This window comes from Emys orbicularis, chromosome 2 (genome assembly GCF_028017835.1).
Source record: "Emys orbicularis isolate rEmyOrb1 chromosome 2, rEmyOrb1.hap1, whole genome shotgun sequence".
Lineage (NCBI taxonomy): Eukaryota > Metazoa > Chordata > Testudines > Emydidae > Emys > Emys orbicularis.
The window spans coordinates 217,395,729-217,413,869 of record NC_088684.1 but is presented as its reverse complement, the minus strand read 5'-3'; the positions used below and the strand labels follow the sequence as shown (position 1 = coordinate 217,413,869).

The following is an 18,141-nucleotide window of genomic DNA, read 5'->3' as shown; positions in this document are numbered from 1 at the left end:
ACAAGTGGCCAACATATTCAAAATGAAAACAACTGGTCATCCCACTAAGGGACAGTAGAGGGAGTAGGGAGAAGAAAAGTGATGAAAAAAAGGTCATCTGTGACACTGAAAACCTCACCATTTATTTTTAATACAAACACTACTGATAGTCCATCTCACGTCACACAACCTTTGCTCATTACTGCCCCAGAGTTGTATAGAGTTAAATCCAGTTAGTTAGAAGTGAAAGACTCCACAGGCTATTACTAATCCATTGGAGCCAGCCAGTCCCCCAGTTTCTGACATTTCAAGTGACACCCCCTGTTTAGTGAAGTTTTGCTGGCTTTATTATTATTATCATTATGAGTCCAGTGTTATTGCAAACAATTGTTTAAGCTGAAATACTCAGAATGTTTACTGAATATGTTCAAGAGTCAACTGCCCAACCCTCCTGAAAATAAAACAAAGAGATAAAACATGAGACTATACCAACCACGTTTGTCATCAGGCTCCTGCTTTGTTTTAACAAGATCAACTTGTCTTCCAGTTATTCCCAGAGTTGCCAAGTCAATAACCCCTTTTTGAGTGCTGTCATGCAGGTGGCTCTGGTCCACTATATTGGCCTTGGCTTTATTGGATTTTAACATAAAGTCCTTTAATGCTAACAGTTTGTCTTCTTCCTCCTCAGTCATACCCTACAACAAAACACATGGAGACAATTTTAAACAGAACTTCCATCAAGATATGGAGATACAGAAGTGGGATACATTATTGGTTCTTAATGAAGGGAGAGAACTCAAGACAGACTTCTATCATTTCAAACACATTTTGGGGAAGTTGCAACATTGTAAGGACAGTATTTTACGCCCCCCACCCCTCCACACACACACACACACACACACACACACACCCGCACACAAGTTTGGATAGGGAGAAGGGTTACAAAACTGCTAAAGGACAGAACTACTAACTGATATATCTGGCTTGTTGGCCTATCACCAGGGATTTGAAGTCAGTGCACACTAGGAAAGAACTGACATAGGCTGAGTCTTCTCTACAGTTTCCATCTCTGTAGATGGGAGGTTCTCAAGGCCAGCCATTTCCATAAGGAGGATTACAGTGCTCCATCATTAGCCAGTCTCCTCCCCAATTATCTGCCTGGAGGTACAATAAAGGAAATGGGCTCAAGGGCCCGTATCCCGCAGCTGGGAGGAAAGGGATTTAAAAACGGACTTTATACTCCTTGTCCATTCAGTACTGCAGAGCCAGCCTACTTCACCCCATGCCGTCTCTCTGGTCAGGTGGAGGAGCACACCTCTGGGGCCTTGGAGTGGTTATGTCCTCTTTGTAAAGCTCTTTCCCTTCTCCTTTTTTACATGCAAGCCTCTAAACACCATAGCTCCCTCTTACCCTAGCCTAGTTCTCTCTCTCTATGGCAGACCTTTTTTAAAATGCCTCATTACCTTCTCAAGGCCTTCATTCTGCAAACTCAAGCACTGAAATCAATGGGACTTTTTGAGCAGTTTTTGGTATGATCAGAACCTTGGATTGTGAGCTCCTTGGGACAGGGACTGTATCTACCTGTGTGTCTGTACAAAACCTATCACACCAGAGCCTCACTGGCGTGTACTACTGCAGTACAAATAAAGAATAATAATTACTTGGGAAAGTAGCTTCTTTAGCAGCTGTGCTATGGCTGGATCCTCAGGGGGAGGACAATCAGGGTGAGTGCCATTCCTTTTCTTCTGACGCATATGAAGATGTCTGAAAAGGCTTGCGATGTCCTTTGATCTTAAAGCATAATCGAATATGGACCGACTTACTGGCTCTTTAAGGACACTCAACAGGACTATTTCTTTATCTATCTGCAATTCAGAAAAAGGGAACAATCAACAAGGAATGCATCATATATCTGTAGAAATACAAGACTTGTCCAATAGCTTTTGGCTATCAAAGGAGGAACAAGTTGCGATAATGTCTGTCTGGTTAAAAGAAAAACTACTTTTAAAAAGAATTAAGTGTTTTTATATATTTAAATCTTACTTAATACCATTATTTGTTGTAGTTACCCTTTCATGAGCCATAGATGTCTTTTACAGCATAAAATATTATTTCTATGTATTATAATGTAACAGGAAGTGAAAGATTATAAATCAGAATACTTCTCATTTTAAGATATACACAACAATATAAAACTTCTTTAAAAAGGCATTGCTTAAAATAATATTTTAGCAATAAGTTTCCTTACAGTCGTAACTTCCTTACAGATTTCTCTTTGCTCAGACAATTGGGGCAAGCATTCAAAAAGAAACCTACAGTATTGTGCAAAAAGGTGTGCCACTGCACACCATTTGGGCAGGCAATTATTGCAAACAGGATGATCTGCAACTGCTTCATCCTGCAAGGTGCTGACTACGCTGGCCCTGATCTAGCACAGCACTTAAGCATGTGAGTAGTCCCACTGAAGTCCCAAGTGCATTGATGACTAGCTAGCTGAAGTCAACAGGACTACTACTGTACTTAAAAGTTAAGCATGTACTTTAATGCTTTTCTGGATCAGGGCCAGAATGCTCAGCGTCTTACTGGACTGAGACCCAAGTGCACATAGCTATATGCACACAATAGACCTTGCTTGCCCTTTTGCACATGAATCATTGGTCTTAAAAAAAATTACCCATAGCAGTTTTTATGGCCAGTTTATAATCACTTTCAGGTTCCTATGCACTAGCACAATGCTACAGTAACTTGGCTGCAAACACTGCAAGGAAATGCTTTGTTCAAAAATGATTCTATCGATCTTAGATGTTGTAAAAACTTCTATTATTTGGATGAAGTTTGAAGTGATATTGTCCTTTAAAAATTTTAAAAGCTTCAATTCAGTTTTCAGATTAGGAAACTAATCAGATGCTCAGTTAGGAGCAGTTCAATTTTCTGACCTCTTGTAGCAGATGTTGATAGACTGGCAATGTAGTGAACATGAAACTTTTTTTTTTTTTTTTTAAAACAGACATTATTGCAAAGACAGATCTAAATTTATGAACATACAGTATATATTCATGTCATTATGTGATCAATTACCTGTATTATCGGCTGAGTGATAAAAGGATGGAGATAAGGCATTAGCTTGCAGTAGACATCAGCAATATTTAAGTGCTGTGCTACCACAGTGATAAATCCTACTGCCCCATAACGTATCCAAAGGTTTGGATGGCATAGGAAGGGCGCTGGGGGGGGGGAAAAAAAAAAAAAAAAGTTAAAATGTATCATTTCAAATCTGTTGTTCAAATTGAAGAGACAGGACTGTCCTGTATTTGCCAGATGGGGATCCTCATTTTCCCTCCCCAAGTTCAGTCCCTCCTCCTCCAAAGTACCAAAGATTTCACAGATGGGGCCTGAAGTCAATGAGCTTCAGAACAGGCACTCGGGCCCAAATCCTCAAAGGCACCTAACTCCCTCTGATTTCAACTTAGGTGTCCTAAATAGCTTTGAGGATCAAGGCACTCACTAAGGACCAACATCCTATGCTGGAAGAGCACTGGTGACAGACTCGAGAAGGGAGTCAGCTCCAGAATAATAGAGGGAAAATAAATGAAAAAAAATTGGGGGAAATTCTGCATGCACTCTTAAAAAATAAGATGGGGGAACATCACCACAATTGTTTGGGAAGTATGAGCCTCTGAGTCATGTAACCTAGTCCCCTAAATCATGGCAGGGCAGACAGTCCTCTCTAAAGTTTCCCCAAATATTTCAGTTACAGCCTTAAACATTTCTAATGATTGTGCAAATCTAACAATTATAAATTTCAAATTATTCTAGAACCTTCTTTGGCAGTTTATTCCCTTGTATAATCCAGTTTTTACTAAATGTTTCACATAAATGTTCTTTGCTGTAACCAACATGTTATTTCTTATTTAATCATCTGAAACTGACAGTTAAAGTTTCAGGTTGGTAAATTTATTTAAGCAGAAAGTGAGTCCTGACCTTAATTTTGGCAGCACTTCTACTGGAAGTATTGATTAAAAACAAAGTTCTAATTCAAGTGAATCTGGATTTTAATTGATATTTTACACCCTAATATCCACTTCAGATTATTTGTTTAATCAAAATGGTTATTTTAGAATTCTAAGCAACATGTTATTGCATTAGCAACAGCTTATTAAAAGTTAGGAAAATAATTCCCACCAGAACCTAAAGAAATTTGAGGTAGGGTCATATAATGGATAACTAAGCTAACAGTGAAACTACAGAATTAAGATTTTCTGTAGAAAAACCAAGATATTTTGAGCATTTTTTTAAACTTACCTATATCACAAGCAAATTCATAGATGTGTGGTTTCTGCAACAGCCCTAACTGGCACATACAGGTAAGAGCATTGAGGGCCTTGAAAATGACAAATTCTTCAGCATCACTGAGACCTTGCTGGAGTAGAGGTTTTAAAATTGATGAGCTTTGCCAGCCAACATAAGCAGCAACACCTAAAAGCCATAAAGTGTTATTGTAATGGGCAAGGTAACACCCCCAAAAAGCTAAGACAGCTGGGTAACAAACACTATATACAAAGGCAGTCCACATCTTCCTGGAAGTGATTTGATCATTTGTGTGGGGGCGGGGGCAGAACACCACAAATTCAAACACAAAACTGATAAGCTCATGCTATATTTGCAAAAGGCAAAGGCAAAACTCACAATAACTTCAATGGTGCAACATCAGGGCCATACTGAACCTCCACAAATCAAGAAAGCTGAAATGCTTCATACTTCAGGCTACTCTCCTCCATCAGTGTTTGCAGTTGGAAGCCAAAGAAACTTGTGCCCTTAAAATTACTTAGGCTCTTAAACACATACCTAGGCACCTAACTTTCAGTCCCTATTTTTGAACATTTGGGCCTGTGTGTATAACAAAGTTGGCAATAACTTTGTTAATGTACGGAAAGACTAAATAACTTTTAACTGTTAACAAGGAACCAATTTTGTTTTGAAATGAGAGATTTTATGCCACTCAGAAAAGTTTAATAAAAATACGATTTTAGCCCGCTGGTGCTGCAAACACTTATGCACATGCATAAATTTAAGCACATGAATAATCCTATTGAAGTGAATGGGATTATTCATGCAAATAAAGCTCTGTATCTGCTTAACCCAATTTTTTGGGGGAGGGAGCTAACAGTTTTCTGTAATTCAAATACGATACTTTTTAAAAAGAAACAAAACAGCATTTACAGTTAAGTTCATTATAAATTTTAATCTAAAGTTGCAACTGCACAAATTTTCATATTAGTTTTACACAGCCTCGACCTCACCTAAATCAATTTTTTTAATCAAGGGATTTAAAAGGTCTTGATTTAAATCACTCCATCCTGCTACCAAGAAGAAATAAAAAGACATGCATGAGCATTAAATTGCTTGCCTCTATGTCAGAGTTACTAAAATCTCTACAGGAGAAGCCCTCTTCTGTGACTGTAAAAATCTGTATGAACCTGCAGCAGTGTATTCAATTAGCTGATTACATCTAAGCATGTTTCAGCCAAGAAACCGAGTACCTACCAACTATGCTGTCAAAGAAAGCTCCCCGAAGATGCCAGTCATTCTTATCATTCAGGAAGGTGATCATATGAGATAGGAGGACATCATTGGCTTTTTGACGTCCAAAGAAGACACAGAGACGTGTTATTCCATTTTCCATTAGCGTCTGTTTCACAATGTTTTCTGGGTCACTCAGCAGAGTAACAACTTTTTGCTGGACCATTTCATGCAAAGCCTGAAGCTCTGCAAGAGACACACAATAGAAAATTGAGTCAACATGAAACAAAACGTGTATTTGTCAGCCACCATAAAATTAATTAAAATAATATGCAATTCTGAAGTACAGCTGACTCGGTAAGACTGTAATGCAACAGAATGACTAGGATTCTGAAGCCATGCTTATAAATGGATTCATACTCAGGCTCTGAATTGATAGAACTGGGGAAGCCATAGAAGCGTATTTCACTGATATGGATAAAAACATACCCCAAACAGTCTAGTCTGTGCTTCCATTGAGGTGATCCACTTATCGCACTTATGGCTGAAATAAGGATGTGGGAAAGCATCAAAATGAGTCAATTAGAGTATGTCTACACAGACAAAAAAAACCCGCGGTTGGCCTGTGTCAGCCGACTCCGGCTCATGGGGCTCAGGCTGCGGGGCTGTTTCATTGCTGTGTGGTTTTCCAGACTCAGGCTGAAGCCCAGACTCTAGGACCATGAGGGGTGGAAGAGTCTCAGAGCTTGGGCTCCAGCCTGAGCCCAGAAGTCTACACGGCAATGAAACAGCCCTGCAAGCCCAAGTCGGCTGGCATGGGCCAGCCGTGGTTTTTTTTTTGCTGTGTAGACATACCCTTAGGGCAGGTCTACACTTACCTCTGGAGCGATTGATCCAGCAGGGGGTCGATTTATCGTGTCTAGTGAAGACGTGATATATCGACCGCCAAGCACTCTCCCATCGACTCCAGTACTCCACCAGAGCAAGAAGCGTAGGCGGAGTCGACGGGGGAGCATCAGCAGTTGACCTACCACAGCGAAGAAACCGTGGTAAGTAGCTCTAAGTACGTCAACTTCAGCTACACTATTTTCGTAGCTGAAGTTGTGTAACTTAGACCAAAGTAGCCCCCCCACTCCAGTGTAGACCAGGCCTTAGAGTCAATGGTTCAACAGCGAACACAAAATGCTTTGTGGCAACAGAGTAATTGAAAATTCACTTGCTTGTCAGTAGCTTCACCTTTCCTAAACTGATGGCAGAGTTGAGGTTGTGTATTTTTAACAATCTAGACAGATTATCTTTTAGGAATATAGAGATAAATAAGCAGCATTGAAAGAAATCAGAGATTTCCGGTTTCATTAAATAAGTGAGCAATTATCCCCAAGCTACAAAGAGTGCTCTAAAATGGTAAACCACTATAACCATTCATTGCCAAGTCATGTGCTTGGGTATTTCTAGTCCACGGTTTAAATAAAAGTGTAATTTTACAAAGAATTTCCTAACTATTAGATGGAACTTGATAATACAGGGCCAAGCCCCAAGAGATAATGAGTAAGGCTATGATTTGGTCACGGAAGTCACAGAATCCATGACTTCCAGGGACCTACGTGACTTCAGCCTGTGTGGTCGGGAGCTGCAGGATCCCCCACCACCCCGGGTGAACCCCGCAGCTCCCAGAACGAGTCCAAGTCCCACTCCCCCCCACACACCTGTCTTGTAAGCCGATATATATCTTTTAAAATAATGTAAAACTGTGAGGGCTCTGGGATGGGGCTGAGGATGAGGGTTTGGGGTGTGGGAGGGGCTTGGGCAGAAGGGTAGGGTGAAGGATGAGGGGTTCATGGTGCAGGAGGGGGCTCAGGGCTAGGGCAGAGGGTTGGAGTGCAGGGGGGGGATGAGGGCTCTGGCTGGGGGTGCGGGCTCTGGGGTGGGGTAGGGCCACGGATGAGGAGTTTGGGGTGCACGCAACCCCCCCCAACCCTCTCCCCTCCGGCAGCACACTCACTTCGCACCATTGTCACTGCACATGCTCCTAGGACCCCTCTCAGGTCCAGGAAGCCCCCTCGCCTCCCTCTGTGGTGGATGCGGGGGCAGGACTGCCATCAAGTGTGCGAATCCTCCCACTGCTGCCCCTCACTATAGACTCACTGGGGGTGGGGAATGGGGCTGCCCTTGCCCAGCGTGGGGCAGGAGCGGTGACTGTGGGTGGGGGAGCTCCTGTGCTAGTGGAGGGTCCATCCGAGGCGGAAGGGCAGGATTAGGGTCAGGGTCAGCCTGCCCTAGCACTAGTGGTTGGGGGGGGGGGAGGGGGAGGGCGCTAGGACCCTGCAGCAGCAACTGATGCCAGGAGCCAGCAGAGCAGAGTGCAGTGTGGAGCTGCAGGGGGCAGCCACCCACTTCCCAGGGCGCAGGCAAGGACACTCAGTGGAGGCACGCAGGGGTGGGGGAGAGACCTGGCCCCGAACATTAGTGGAGCCGGGCCCCCGCGCCCTGAATATTGTTGGAGCATGGGCCCATATAGCTTGCCACCCTGCCCGCAGCTCCTGGCCGCCGAAGCTCCTGGCTGACATGGGAGGCGGGGGCACCCCACAGCTCTTGGCCCCACAGGCAGCGGGGGAACCCTGGGGCTGCAGTCAGCAGGGATGCCCCGCAGCCCCCAGCTGCTGCAGGCAGCTCCTAGCCCCTGCGCAGCTGCCCCGCTTGTGGCAGTGTGGGGACCCCAGAGATCCTCATTTTGTCACTGATATTTTTAGTAAAGTCACAGACAGGTCACAGCTTCCATGAATTTTTCTTTTTTTGCCCGTGACCTGTCTGTGATTTTTACTAAAAATATCTATAACAAAATCTTAGCCTTAATAATGAGCACCCAGAATTGAAATCAACAAAAAAATGTAAGAACTCAGCACTACAGGCTTTGACCCATAAGTAAGCAACCCATACATAAGTTACATTACCTGTGTCATAGTTTTCACTGGGATGTGATACTTCATCCATTTCTTCACTGGTCGGCTCATTTTCCATGTTCAGATTTTTCAGCTGTACTAATTCCAGAAATCTCAGAGCCGTTTCTGCTAACAGTGCTATGTTTTCTGTAATGATAAACATTTACAACCATAATTTTTTTTTCATTTTAAACTGTGTAAATCTGGTGCTTGCAGATGAAAAGAATTATTATTACTGACAAGAACCAGGCACTGTGGGCAAATGCTATACTACATGTTCTGTCAACACAATGTGACCTGGTACATTCCTGCAATTGTAGCTCCAGTAAAACTGCCAGGTGAATCAAACTGTGTGGTACTTTAGTGATCTGAGAAGTTGGAGAAGAAATGAAGAAGTTAAAACGAAACCAGGTTCATTGATAACATAAGCAGAACTATTTTTACAGAAGCAAAAAGCTAATAGACTAGCCCAACAGGTCACCTAACCTCAGGCTAATGATTAATAACCTGATTGAATTTAATGGCATTTAATTCTAATTAACCAACAGGATAGTAAGTGCTTGCATCACAACAAATTTGTTCAGGGACATGAATGTTTGTGGGTAAAACGCAAACCTTTGTAGAATGTCTAGACTAGCATTTACTATCAGGTTGGTTAACTCGAGTTAATTGACAGTTAACTCACCTTTAAAAACAAGACCACAAAGCCTGGGTATGGCAGAAGAGTGCAGCAGGCCCTGCTCACCCACCCAGATACAGCCTGACTGTTGGGGTAAGTACTGAGAACTTCCCTTGTTACCATTCCTGCCTCTCTGGGGAAAGAGGAGTTCCCTGTTGCTGCCTCTAGTGCTTCCAAAGGTCCTTGTTGCCACTCTGAGGTTGGGGGGGCCTTGCCTCTCCTGCCACAAGGAGCCCTGTGCTGTAGTGTTCCTAGGGCCTCAATCCAGCTCTGGCAAAGGAATACTGACATTACCAATATGCAACATTCTACAAGCTGCTTTATTAGAAAACATTATATGGTTTTGCATGTACAACTGAAATAAAAGAGTAGTTTCTACCAAAAAGTTATTTCACCTAAAGTAGTGAGCACTGATAGTGCTACTGACAAACTTTTACACTTAAAAGCATGAAACTCCCACTAAAATCAACAGCAACTTCATTTATGAACATAAGAACGGCCATACTGGATCAGACCAAAGGTCCATCTTGCCCAGGATCCTGTCTTCTGGCAGTGACCAATGCCAGGTGCCCCAGAGGGAATGAACAGAACAGGTAATCATCAAGTGATCTATCCCGTCGCCCATTCCCAGCTTCTGGCAAACAGAAGTTAGGGACACCATCTCTGCCCATCCTGGATAATAGCCATTGATGGACCTATCCTCCGTGAATTTATCTAGTTCTTTTTTGAAACCTGTTATAGTCTTGGTCTTCACAAAATCCTCTGGCACAGTTCCACAGGTTGACTTTACGTTCTGTGAAGAAATATTTTTTGTTTGTTTTAAACCTACTGCCTATTCATTTTTTGTTTGTTTTAAACCTACTGCCTATTCATTTCATTTGGTGACTCCTAGTTCTTGTTATGCGAGAGTAAATAACACTTCCTTATTTACTTTCTCCACACCAGTCATTATTTTATAGACCTCTATCATATCCCCCCTTAGTCGTCTCTTTTACAAGCTGAAAAGTCCCAGTCTTATTAATCAATCCTCGTATGGAAGCAGTTCTATACCCCTAATCATTTTGTTGCCCTTTTTTGAACCTTTCCCAATTCCAATATAATCTTTTTTGAGATGGGGCAACCACATCTGCACGCCGGATTCAAGATGTGGGCGTACCATGGATTTATATAGCAGCAATATGATATTTTCTGTCTTATTATCTATCCCTTTCTTAATAATGCCCAACATTCTATTAGCTTTTTTGACTGCCTCTGCACATTATGGATACTTCTCTGAAAACATCCCCTCAATGATGCCAAGATCTCTCTCTTGTGCAGTAACAGCTCATTTAGATCCCATCATTTTATATGTATAGTTGGGATTGTTTTTCAATGTGCATTACTTTGCATTTATCAACATTGAATTGCCATTTTGTTGCCTAGTCACTCAGTTTTGTGAGATCCCTTTGTAGCTCTTCACAGTCTGCTTTGAACTTAACTATCTTGAATAGTTTTGTATCATCTGCAAATTTTGCCATGTCACTGTTTACCCCTTTTTCCAGATCATTTATGAATATACTGAACAGTACTGGTCCCATTACAGACCCCTGGGGGACACCACTATTTACCACTCTCCAGTCTGAAAACTGACCATTTATTCCTACCCTTTGTTTCCTATCTTTTAACCAGTTATCAATCCATGAGAGAACCTTCCCTTTCATCCCGTGACAGCTTACTTAAGAGCCTATGGTGAGAGACCTTCTCAAAGGCTTTCTGAAAATCTAAGTATACTGTATCCACTGGATCCCCCTTGTCCCCGTTTGTTGATCCCCTCAAATAATTCTAGTAGTTTGGTGAGGCATGATTTCCCTTTACAAAAACCATGTTGACTCTTCCCCAACAAATTATGTTCATCTATGTGTCTGACAATTCTGTTCTTTACTAGAATTTCAACCAGCTTGCCTGGTACTGAAGTCAGGCTTACTGGCCTGTAATTACCAGGCTCATCTCTGGAGCCCTTTTTAAAAATTGGTGTCACAATAGCTATCCTCCAGTCATTTGGTAGAGAAGCTGATTTAAATGATAGGTTACAAACCAGTTAGTAGTTCTGAAGGAACTCAAATGTGAAATTGCAGAACTCTTGGGTGAATACCTGGTGACTTATTACTCTTTAGTTTATCAATTTGTTCCAAAACCTTCTCTAATGCATCTGGGCCAGTTCCTCAGATCTGTCACTTAAAAAGAATGGCTCAGGTTTGGGAATCTCCCTCACGTCATCAGCCGTGAAGACCGAAGCAAAAAAATTCATTTAGTTTCTCCACAATGGCCTTATCGTCCTTGGGTGCTCCTTTAGTACCTCCATCATCCAGTGGCCCCACTGGTTGTTTAGGCTTCCTGCTTCTAATATACTTAAAGAATTTTTTGCTATTATTTTTTGAGTCTTTGGCTAGTTGTTCTTCCAATTCTTTTTTGGCCTTCCTAATTATATTTTTACACTTCACTTGCCGGAGTTTATATTCCTTTCTATTTTCCTCACTAGGATTTAACTTCCTTTTTAAAGGATGCCTTTTTGCCTCTCACTGCTTCTTTTACTTTGTTGGTTAGCAACAGTGGCACGTTTTTTATTCTCTTACTATGTTTTTGAATTTGGGGTATACATTTAAAGTTGAGCCTCTATTATGGTATCTTTAAAAAGTTTCCATGCAGCTTACAGGGATTTCACTTTTGGCACTGTACTTTTTAAGTTTTGTTTAACTTCCTCATTTTTGTGTAGCTCCCCTTTCTGAAATTAAATGCTACCGTGTTAGGCTGCTGTGGTGTTTTCCCTGCCACAGAGATGTTAATTATATTATGGTCACTATTACCAAGCAGTCCAGCTATATTCACCTCTTGGACCAGATCATGTGCTCCACTTAGGACTAAATCAAGAATTGCCTCTCCTCTTGTGGGTTCCAGGACTAGCTGCTCCAAAAAGCAGTCTTTTAAGGTGTCAAGAAACTTTATCTCGGCATCCCATCCTGAGGTGACATGTACCCAGTCAATATGGGATAGTTGAAATCCTCTATTTTTTTTTTATTTTTATAGCCTCTAATCTCCCTGAGCATTTCACATGACAGCACGTGGCCTAAAGCTTTCAAGACAATGGAGAATATATAAGTGGGGATCAAGAAAAACTGAAGGTATGTTTCCCTCTTACCAGCATATGCCAGTCTGACAATAGTGGCTTCATCTTGGGCTAAATGTGCTATGCCTGGCAAAATGTATTCTGGGTAAATATTGATATCATTGCGTGGCACCTCCTTGACAAGAGCAAGAACTTTAGTCAGTGTCCTCACAGCTTCTGCCCTCACCCTAGGCACAGAGTCATTGCTGAAATGTAATAGATAAGGCATAATACGATCCAGCAGAATCTCCACACTTAATCTTGGTGCTAAATGCAGAATCAGTTCCAAAGCAGCCAGTTTTGAATCACAGTATTTGAGAGTCTGTAAACAGGAAGTTATCACAGACACTAGAACAACTAGCCCATTCTCTTTTGTCTCTCCCTCTGCTTTCTCTGTTCGATCATGTCCACAGAGATTATGAATAATGTTGTCCAGATCTTTACGTATGACAAGTATACGCTCATCTGCGGATAGAAATGTTTCCTTGGCAAACTGTGCCATGTAAGGCTGGAGAAAGGTGTAAAATATTTCAGGAAATGCATTGTTACGTTGTTGTTTTAAGTAATCGTCTGCTCCTAAACGTTTATCTGGCTCACAGTGGATCATCTGAGTGACCTGCAGAGAGGCAGGGGGTGGAGGGAGAGTGGGAGAAAAAGATTACAAGGTTTAGAAATGAATGATAAGTTATCCCCAAAGCAGTCAAAACCAAAAGCAGAAGAAATAAGAGGGCTCTACAGAATGCAGTGTTATTTACCAGTTCTCTGATACTGCGATCTTCAATTTTGTTCAGGACTTGGTCAGGGGAGAAAAGACCATTTCTATAGGCCAAAAGCTGAGATAAGTCAAACAGTGGTACACCTTCTGTGAAGAGCTCTGCTATTACACAGCCTGCAAAATATCAAATATGGTGTCTGAGCATTACAAAACAGGTACTCCTCCTTTGCTGTCAATGCAAAAACAAAAATAAGTTTTACACAATTCAACTGAATACAAAAATCTAAAGGGATAAAAGAGTGTGTCCAAAGAGCTATTTTAAGTTTAATATCTCTGTATCAAGAAAACCCCCACAGTTGCTTTAAAACATGATCCCTATATTTCAGGAGTACAACGTCTTTGAAGTATATTTCATATATTTCAACAGCCATAGGGTGGTAGCATTAAGCAACATAAGGCACTTGCATTTTTTAGCTGGCAGGTGCTTGAAGCAAGACCAGAAAAGGAAACCACATCACTGTCATGTGGCAGAGTAACTAACCAACCAAGAAAGCACAGAGTAACCAGCCCTCCTCAGGAAGTGACTGAAGGACCTCTGCTTCTGTGGTGATGCTCAGTGATAGTGTTTGTCAACTATGGGTATGTCTACACTGCAATTAGACACCAGTGGCTGGCCTGTGCCAGCAGACTTGGGCTCACCAGGCTCGGGCTGTTTAATTGTGGTGTAGATGTCCAGGCTTGGGCTGGGACCAGGCTCTAAGATCCTCTGAGATAGGAGGGTCTCCCAGCTCGAGCTGCAGCCAGAGCTGGAATGCCTACATCAGAGTTAAATAATCCCGCAGCCTGAAACCTGCGAGCCCGAGTCAGGCCAGCCACTGGTCTCTAATTGCAGCATAGACGTACAACCTTACTTGTTTTAGGATATTTTGAGCAGTAACATTAAGATTGGGGCAGAAACCACCCAAGATTGCCAAATAAACACAATTATTAGGTCATGTTGCGTACACAGAACTACAAAAGTATTCTTTTCAAAGACTTGAATACCAATCCTGCAATTTAATCCACTTGGGCAGAATCCCACTAGAGTCAATAGGGCTCCACAGATATCTGCCCATGTGGATCACACTGCAGGATTAGGGCCATAGATTTTTAAATTCAGATCCCTAGTTACGCAAAAAAAGAAAAATGAACAGAGACTAAACCTTTCCAGGTGGTCTCTCGAGACCATAGTTGAAGCACATTAGCGTGGCAGTTTGCAGTTCCACTGCTCAGATACATCACCATGGTATCAGAGTGCCTTTGTAAGGTTTTATATTGCACAAAAATATATAGATTTTGTACAGTACTTATCCTGTGACTAGAAGGCTCTGGGGTCAACACTAAAAAGTTGGGGGGGTTGTTTTGTTCCCCCCGCCTCCCCCCAATCTCCCTAAATTCTTTAAGCTTCTTATAAAAAATCCCTACCCAGTTGATGCAAAACTATAAATCGTATAGTTCTCGGATGATCACCCCAATACCTGCAGAAAAGATATCCATTGCACGTTTCAATTCTCCTCTGGTTCGCTGATTGCTGTTTGCCAAGTCTACCAGTGGCATTGAAGGATCTTTCATATTCTCCAACTCTGTAGAAAACATACTGCCATCAACAAAGCGCTCAGGGGCAATATAACAAGTCCTTCTACGTGACGTGTCAAAGAAATAATTGAAGTCAGCAGGATTGTCCTCAGGAAGATAAGTTGGTTTAAAACTGGCAAAGTCAGTTAGAAGCACCCAGTTCCAGCTAGTCACCATAACGTTTTCAGTTTTGATGTCCCCATGACGGACTCCAGACTTGTGTGCTTGGTCCACAGCAGTCAAGATCTGGAAGGCTATCCACCTCTTTTCAATGTTATTTAGGAATGGCCTAGTACTGATTCGATCATAAAGGTTGTCCCGCACATACTGTCTGAAGAGCATAGCTGCTTTTTCAGACAAAGTGGCCTTCTGAAAGGGAAGACAGTTCTGTGCAGAGTGTAGCCTTATCTTCAACTCCTCTAGCTCTTGCTTGTAGCTAGTTAGTGGTAAAGTTGGATCCTGAATTGCAAATACCTTCACAACCACCAGGCCTTCCCTGTGCTTGGCCCGAGCAACTTTAAAAAACCGAGTACTCCCCAGGCTTTTGTCATATTCAAAGTCATGGATGTCTGAGAAATAGCTGTCCACAGACAGGATCTGAGACGGGGCAATGCCAGCCAGCTGATTCCCCATGATGGCACCTCCTATTGTAGGAGTCAGCACTTCACAACTGCACCTAGAAAACAATTCAGATACTATCTTATATTTCTATAGTGTCTTTCACCTCAAAGTATCCAAATATTATTTACAAAAGGTAGAGACATGTAGAAATCATTTCAAATGACACACAAATGCAGCCATTTCTGCTCTGGAGTGGAATGTGGCAACTATTTAATAGCTCCTAGGACTGAAAGCTGTTCCTTGCCTTTTTATTCATAGTTCATACTCCTGTAGTACTGTACTTGTTTAAAAAATGTTTTCTGTGTGTGTTTCCCATTATTTTTGAGAAACACTTAATACAGTTCCACCCTCATTGCTCCCTTTGATGAGCCCAGGATTTGGCCTTTCCTTGTGCAATGAAACCAGAGTTTGGTTGACAGCTATGCTGGACCAAGTTCTGCCCTGGCATGAGCAAGTGTATCTCCCACTGAAGTCAAAAACCACTTATTCCGGGAGCAAATGTGGCCCAGACTCTCCAGGGACAATACTGGCAACTGCACTGATGTGTCTGGAAAGCCCTAGGGTCTAAAGGGATCAACATTCCTACCCACATCCTACAGTTACTCCCTCAGTCAGTGAATTAGAGATTAATCTACAAAAGGAAGCTTCATCCTTTGGGACATTTGCAACAAGCCAGGCACAAAGACTGAGAGAACAAAGGGAGCCCATTGGAACATTCATGGTCAATCCTGCCTGAAGAAGCAGGGCTGGAATGTGTGCCAGACTAAACAAGGTTTAGTGTCTCTATTAGATTTGATTTCCAGAGTCACCTCCTCCCCCTCACCCAGTGCTCATATCAGGCATGACCTACACTCCTCTCCCATGCGACACCCCACCTAAGTCTCACCTGATCCACTCCCCAATACTCTCCTCTGGCAGCAACCCCCCTGCCTCCCATCTCAGCCAGCGCCTACCAGACCCAGCTCTGGCAGCATCCCCACCCATCTCCCCATCGCCCTGCTCTCATCTGGCCCCCTCCTCAATGCCACCCCCTCTGGCAGCATCCCCACCCCACCCAGCTCCCACCTGACCCCCTCCCCAACACCCCCCCCTCCCCGTGGCAGCATCCCCACCCCACCAGCTCTGCATCACCCAGCTCCCATCGGACCCCCTCCACAACACCCACCGTAGCAGCATCCCCACCCCACCCAACTCCCCATCACCCAGCTCCCACCTGACCCCCTCCCCAACACCCCCCCCCCCGTGGCAGCATCCCCACCCCACCCAGCTCTGCATCACCCAGCTCCCATCGGACCCCCTCCACAACACCCCCCCCCCGTGGCAGCATCCCCACCCCACCCAGCTCCTCGCCCTGCTCTCACCTGATCTCCCTCCCCAACACTCCCTACCCTCCGTGGCAACATCCCCACCCCCACTATTGCCTTCACTGCTGCTGCTGCAGCCCCCCCGACACACATCCCCCCCCCCAGCGGTAAGTGGAACAGGAACCCGCGAAAACACCAACCGACCCCTCCCCATCACTCACCCGGGGGCCGCCCCCCGCCGGGCCTGAGGGGACCCGGGAGCCCCCGGCTGCGGGGTGGAGGGAGCCGGGGCCGGGACGCCTCTGGGGAACCTCTCTGCTACGCGGAACCGGCAACCATGACACAGAGGACGGCGCGGAGCGGCGCTGTGAGCTCACATCCGGCTGAGCTCCGTCACCGCCCCTCAGGCCTGCGTGGGGGTCTCCGGCTACAAGGACCCTGCCAGGCTGCAGCCCCCAGCCAAAGCCCCGCCCCCGGCCAGCCTGTGGCGCGCGGGACGCCCAGCCCGCGGGGGCGGGGAGAGGGCGGGACTGGCGAGCTAGAGCAGGCGGCCCCGTGACATACACCCCCCCACACCCCCCCTCTAGAGGCGGGATTAGCCCCTTCCCCGAACCGAACCCCTGGGAAAGCCGGGGGGGGGTGTTGCCAGCTCGCCTGCCCTGGCCCCCTGTGGGGTGGTTCTGAAAGCCCCTGCTCCTGGAGTCCTGTGATGAGGGAAGGCTCTCAGCTTTCATTGCAAAAAGGGGTCTGGCCCTGGGGGCAGCTGAGACAAGCTGGGGAAGGTGACCCTTGAAGGCTTAAAAGTGAGACACCAAGTTATTTGTTTCACTTATAGCATGTTTGTTGTTTTGTTTTAAATCTCATTATTTTGGAGCCTAACGTAAGTGTGAAGTGGTGGGATATAAGGTCATGCTAAAGTGTATGATACTGTTCGGCCATTAGGCGTCACATACCTGATTTCAGCTCGCCTCAGCCCAGAGCTGCCAGAGCAGTACAACAGTGAACTCATCTGGTGTCTAGCTCTCTGTGAGACAGAAGCTCTATAGTCAGTCTATACCTGATACAGGAGCTGGGCCTGCTAGTAGCAACCCTATCACCTGCCATGTGGAAGTGTATGACCGGGAGCATGACTAGTGATTTTTGAACACGTGGGATTGGCAATGTTGCAGAGAGAGACTGTAACACACCCTTCAACGTCCTTGTTCCTCTTTCTCCTAGGGGGAGAGAATGGAGCAGAGAGATTACAATGCACCTAACAATGTCCTTCCACCAGCCTTGGGAGGGACTGTAACGCTAACAATACCTCTCCCCAGTCCCCAGCAAGACAGGATGAAGAGACTTTAACAGTCAGCAAAATTTCCCATCTCTCTGGGGATTGAGGATTCTGTAATTCTCTCTTGCTCCTTTTTTCCCCTCTCAGAGTGCCCCTTCTGCTTCTGCCAGTCTTTGCAATGAGGAACAAAAAAGCAGCAGCAACTGGTCTCCACAGCACCATTTATAAGTAAGGCTAGTCAAAATGTTTTGAATGCAAAGCTTTTTCAGCAAAAAAAAAAAAGGGGGGGGGCTTTTTATTTTTCTTTCTCAAAATAGAAATATTTTGGGAAAGCATGTCAATATTTTGAAATGTT

General features: G+C 44.1%; 1 protein-coding gene across 1 annotated transcript in view; it reads right to left on the bottom strand.

Moving 5' to 3' along the window:
- The window catches only part of PIK3R4 (phosphoinositide-3-kinase regulatory subunit 4), a 31,034-nt gene extending 15,813 nt beyond the window's left edge, over nt 1–15,221 (bottom strand). Inside the window, exons 1-9 of the mRNA XM_065399180.1 lie at nt 14,492–15,221; nt 13,015–13,148; nt 12,293–12,875; nt 8,451–8,585; nt 5,524–5,745; nt 4,282–4,455; nt 3,058–3,203; nt 1,641–1,844; nt 473–674 (exon numbers count right to left, since the gene is read on the bottom strand). Coding sequence (XP_065255252.1) covers nt 473–674; nt 1,641–1,844; nt 3,058–3,203; nt 4,282–4,455; nt 5,524–5,745; nt 8,451–8,585; nt 12,293–12,875; nt 13,015–13,148; nt 14,492–15,221 — 2,530 coding nt within the window. The remainder of the gene's footprint in view (nt 1–472; nt 675–1,640; nt 1,845–3,057; nt 3,204–4,281; nt 4,456–5,523; nt 5,746–8,450; nt 8,586–12,292; nt 12,876–13,014; nt 13,149–14,491) is intronic.
- Between the last annotated feature and the right edge of the window lie 2,920 nt (nt 15,222–18,141).